Source organism: Lucilia cuprina, chromosome 5 (assembly GCF_022045245.1).
Source record: "Lucilia cuprina isolate Lc7/37 chromosome 5, ASM2204524v1, whole genome shotgun sequence".
Taxonomy (NCBI): Eukaryota; Metazoa; Arthropoda; class Insecta; order Diptera; family Calliphoridae; genus Lucilia; species Lucilia cuprina.
The window spans coordinates 50,962,778-50,968,473 of record NC_060953.1 but is presented as its reverse complement, the minus strand read 5'-3'; the positions used below and the strand labels follow the sequence as shown (position 1 = coordinate 50,968,473).

General features: G+C 30.2%; 1 protein-coding gene across 1 annotated transcript; it reads right to left on the bottom strand.

The window, feature by feature from the left end:
• Positions 1 to 2,349: 2,349 nt before the first annotated feature.
• Positions 2,350 to 4,355, bottom strand: LOC111687483 (trichohyalin-like). Its single transcript, XM_046951917.1, has one exon. It carries the CDS (start codon positions 4,216 to 4,218, stop codon positions 2,851 to 2,853), a length of 1,368 nt encoding a protein of 455 aa, XP_046807873.1. The 5' UTR covers positions 4,219 to 4,355; the 3' UTR covers positions 2,350 to 2,850.
• Positions 4,356 to 5,696: the final 1,341 nt, after the last annotated feature.

The window sequence follows — 5,696 nt, the reverse complement described above, 5'->3', positions numbered from 1 at the left end:
ATTAAAGAAAAAAATAATAAAAACGAATCAACAACAACAACAATTAATTATGACAATGAGATTTTACACAATATTCATGGGTAAGAAGTAGTTAGTTGAGCTGCAGTTGTATCTGAAGTGTGTGTAAATTTGTTGTTGTAAGTAAGTGCCCTTCGCATGCAACATGCTTGCAACAGACAATATACTTATATTTAGTAGCTGCAAATCATTGACTAGATTGCCACAACAATAACTAAATGTATGAATGAATATCTATGAAATATGATGATAGTACATTGTTACAACATATCATATGTATGTATTTGCAACAATAATTATTATCAAAAAATAAAAAAACAACATTTTCTATGATGGGTGGTAAACATGCAACCAACAACATCTATAAAGGAGTATAACATCAGATTACGGGGTATTGTTATTAAATGTGATGATGATTATTACTTTATGGAAATAAAAATGCATAAAGCGAGACACACACACACACACACACTCAATTGTCAAAAACTTAAATACTCGCATGCATGTAACTGACATTTTTATGTGATTAATTCCCAGTCAGTCAACCAACATAAAAATGTGGCATAAAAAATATCATTGTTTCTTAATGTTGGATGCATAGCATTTTTTCCATTAAAATTATTTGTAGGCAGGTGACAACAAAAAAGTGTTGAATTAATTTAAATAGCAAATCGGTTTATTTTTTTTTAGATTTTGATTTTGTGATTTATTCGCTAAGGGAAAGTGGGCTGTACATGAACTCTATAGAGTAGATTGTGAAAATTTTAATTATTACTTGGATATATAACTCTGGTACGCACTTTGACAAACATAATAGTTTTGAGTTTAAGTTTGGGCTTTACAACAGTTACTTGCAGAGACATCAGTTTGTTAAACAAGTGACGTTCAAATATTTTTTTCATAATTGCATAAATAAAATTATTATTATCATTAAAAACTTTAGTTTTTCTATTATTTATTATAATTTTTTGTATATCATAAATAAAAAATTGTATAAATGTTGTATCTACATGAATTTATGTATGTGATTGGAAAGGAGGAGTTATGTGGTGTTATGTCAATGAATTTTATGAATAATTTTAACGACCCATTGTGTGTTGCAAATGTAACTCTTACATTTCAGATTTAGTTAACAAGTTGGCATAATACACAATTATGCAACAACGATATAAAATAGCTAATCTTAGCATTAATGCAGCAATTCGACCCCGGGTTTGGTGACAATAAACCTTTGAGAACTATGAAATAGTTGCGAAAAATTTGTACAATAGTTGCGAAAAATTTGTACAATGAATTTTATATGTTTTAAGAAAACTGCATTCGAAAAATGTTTATAAAAAAATAATATTCGAAATGTTCTGAAAAAGAGACATCTACGATTTTCTGAATTATTGTATAAAGAGAGACATTTTTGAAAAAGTTATGAAAACGGAATATCTTTACAAAAAACAAAAAATTGTGTATAAAATGAGAATTTTTCTATACAAATAATAATGTTTGGATATTGAAAACATTTTATATAAAATTTTTAATAAAAAGATTAAATTTGAAATCAGTTCTGGTTCAGTTCTAGTTCAGTTGTAGTTAAGTTCTAGTTCAGTTTTAGTTCAGTTCTAGTTCAGTTCTAGTTCAGTTCTAGTTCAGTTCTAGTTCAGTTCTAGTTCAGTTCTAGTTCAGTTCTAGTTCAGTTCTAGTTCAGTTCTAGTTCAGTTCTAGTTCAGTTCTAGTTCAGTTCTAGTTCAGTTCTAGTTCAGTTCTAGTTCAGTTCTAGTTCAGTTCTAGTTCAGTTCTAGTTCAGTTCTAGTTCAGTTCTAGTTCACTTCTAGTTCAATTCTAGTGCAATTCTAATTTATTGCTAGTTCAATTCAATTTCATTAAAAATATTTTGATAAAATATATAAAATTTAAAAGAAAAGTTTTTTTTTAAATAAATTTTTCTAAGTAGAATAATTTATCGTATTTTGTTTGATACAATTTTTATCGTAAATTTTTTCTTAATAGAATAATTGTCGTTAATTTCATATGAATATCGTATTAAACATACAGTGCCAGATTTTCTTAAAAAACGCATTTTTTTAATTTAATTCTTCGCCAGGAAATCTAACTGTTGGTTATGTAATAAACAAAAATATTTCTGTTAATTTAAGATTTCGTTATTTTTTCTGCCAAAATAATATTTAAAAATAATTTCCAATGAATACCTACAAATTATGAACTCACGCAAAACTGTATTTAAGAAAATAAAATAAATATGGAGAAAAAAATACCAAAAATCATTGTTACAAAGCACAAAAAAAAGTGGTAGCAGAAAATATTGAAACTAAATTATTTTTTAAGAATTTGGCAGAAATACGAAAGAAATACTAACGGCAAACATAATAATCAAAATAACAGAAATTGTGCTTAAGAAATCCCAAAAATGACGAATGAAACATTTTTAAGATTACGCACACAGAAGAAGGTTATTGCCTTGGTAATTACAATTACTTAGTATTTTTTGTACATTTTCTATTTGACTGTGAGTTTGAGGCACTAATGAGGTTGCTACGCAAAACTGTTGAGAATGACGTTAAAGATGACAGCATTGAAGATGATGATGATAATGAACATATTTCTATATAGACATTTCTATTGTAATACTTATTTTGGGTGAAAAAAATTTTTTGGAACAAAAAACTTATTTAGGAAGATGTTCTTTTTTTGGATATTATGACAATACAAAAAATAAACTAAAATTTGCCAAATCTTAATTGGCTTAGTGTGTAAACACTATTACAACGGGACGTTAATTTTTAAAATTTTAGAACTTTATTTTTAGCATTTTTTTCTAATTTAAACTTTTTCTTTTATTTCTTTGCAGGTGAGTCCCAATTCTAAACGATGTTTATCACTTATGGCCTTAATGGGTAAGAATTTACATATTTCCAAAGGTTCTGCTTTTAAAAGACGTAATTTTTCTGTTTCTATATCGTGTAGACGTTTTTGCTGCAATGCCAATTGCTGCTGATATTCTCTTTTGTTTTGTGTTACCTCAAATTCCAGTTCTAATTGTTTATTTTTAATCGTTTGCAACAGATCTTGACAATATTGTCTAGTCTTTGATAAATTTATATTTTTCATATCCAATTCTTTACTTTCCTGCTCCTGAAACATTTTCAGTTGTTCCTTTACCACTTTCATATCTTCTTGCTGACGAAAGTGGGTTTCTTGTTGTCTTATCCAACGTGATCTTTCGAAATCCTCATTCAAAGATTTGGCTGTTTCTATTTGTTTTTCCATCTTTAATTTATAGCGTTGATCATCTTTAGCTAAACGTTCCTCAATTAAAAGCTCGAGTAGAAAATCATTATGTTTTTGTTGTTTTATTTGTTGGGCATAAACTTGTTGCCCTATTCTCTCACTGAGAGCTTCGCGTTTCATTGTGTTCTCTTTGCGTTTCTGTAAGCGCATTCTTTCTGTTTCATCTCTTTGTCTGATCATTTCCATATATTTTCTATGATCTTCTTCGGCATCTTCTTTTTGTTGGGTTTTATAAAGTTTAACTTGTTTGAGATACTCATCACGATCTTGTTTTGCTAATTCTTTAAGCTCTAGCATATGCTGCCTTTCTCTTTCGTTGTCCTGCTCAAAACTTTGTAAAAATCTTTGCATACTCTCACGTTCTTTAAGTATTAATTCTCTTTCTAATTTACGTTTTGTTTGCTTTTCTTCCATTTGCTTTAAAAGATCTCTACGAAACTTGGCCTTTTTCTCGATATTTTCTCTTTCTTCCTCCAGGAAAATCTCCTTATTTCTCTGGCATTCTTCTTCAAAACGTTTGTTTTCCTCTAAACGTTCTTGCAATTCCTCTTTTTGTTTTTTCTCTTTTAAAGCTTTCTGTTCGGCTAGTTCTCTTTGTATATGAGCTCTTTTAATTTGTACAACCAAGAGTCTTACTTCCTCCTCATTTTGATGCAGCCGATCTTTACGTTTTTCCTCTAGAAATTTCTCCTGCTTTAGCTGTTTTAATTCACCGCAAATTTGACTTTTAAGTTTTTGTTCTTTTATCATGGGATTTTCAGCAGTCATTTGAATTTCATGAGCTCGTACCGACTTTTCCAGTTGTTCCTCGTACATAATATTTTTCAGAAATTGTGTATTAGTGCGACGATGTCTGACATTAACATTTTGTTTAATAGAGCAAATTTTATCACGAAACATGATTTTATTTTAAATGGTATAAAAAAGTCGTATAAAAAAATTTAACTAATCATGAAGATTATGACGTTTTTCAATCTTATTTTCTTGGAATTTGAAAATTATTAAAAAAATATTTAGATAAAAAACTTTTATAAAATTGTTTTATAAAAAATATACAAAAAACAAACTGGAAAAAAGTTTTATTTGAAAACTTTTCATGATATTTAAAAAATGAGGCAGCCTTGATCATAGGCTGCTCTATTCACAAGATTTTTTAACGATCCTTAGTCAGTAATGAATATCGAAGTGCTTTACGTAAACACTAGCCGTGTTGGCCTTACTGCACGGTGGTCTTTTTCAATCACAAGGTAAGCTTCTGTGACGACTCAAACCCATATCTTACCCGCAAGTTAGGTATTTGGTATTTTCGGTCCAGTATACGTGCACTTTGCTCAAGTACTTGAGTAATCTAATTTCTATCGATTACTTTCCAGTTGCTTAACTGCCGAGATGCAAAAACCTAGAGACATAACCAGTATAACGAAGTATGAATCATCAAATAAGCCAAAGACTTTGTTGTTACTCACAGAGAACACACTGTGGTAAATCTGGTAAGAACACAGTTATCTCTAAACAGCCATGGAAAAGGAAGGAAAATTCAATGGTATCACTTGTATAAGATACCTTTTATCCATCACCATGAACCATTCTCGCATTTATCTCACACACATTCAAAAGAGAACAAAATACGACCGACTCTGTCTAGGTAAATGGGTGGATGAGATCCGTATAACCCTGCATACTTTTCATTTATCAGTTATACTCATGAGATAACAACATACGACTGACTCATGATATGTATGCGAGCGGATCCATATACCGTTATATTCATCTTGTATTATATACATGTAACACCAACCCATTTCTCACGCTTAGTCCCATACTCACTGCTCTGTCGGGTATCACTTGTCAGTCGTCAACAACACAGAACTTAATCCAAAATATTGATTTCACCGTACATCAGTCTTTTAACCGCCACATAAGCTTCTCCCGAAGTTTGGTCTAAACTACTACATGGCTTCTGAAGGAACTTCAATTAAATGACCAGCTAGGAAAAAATCTTGCCGGTAACTGACCTACGGGTGGTACCAGGTTATGTGGTTCTCTAGTTCGACGCTGTAAGTATTAAATAATTCCAAGAAAAGGCCAAGGATAAATTTGGCATCACTAGTTTATAGTCCAATCCGACTACAGATACTGGTGGCACATCTTTTCCCCGGGATCGCAATTACACCAAAATGGACTTTTTCATCAAAGTAATATTCTCCCAGGGGTTTTAATCAGCAATATTGAACCTCAGGATTGATTTATATACCGATATATACTAATATAGTCTATAAAGAAGGTCATAGATTGGACTTAAGTGAAAACTATAAACTGATGTATGATTAAGACTATAGATTGATCTAAAATCTCAAATTCAATTTTATGAGATATAG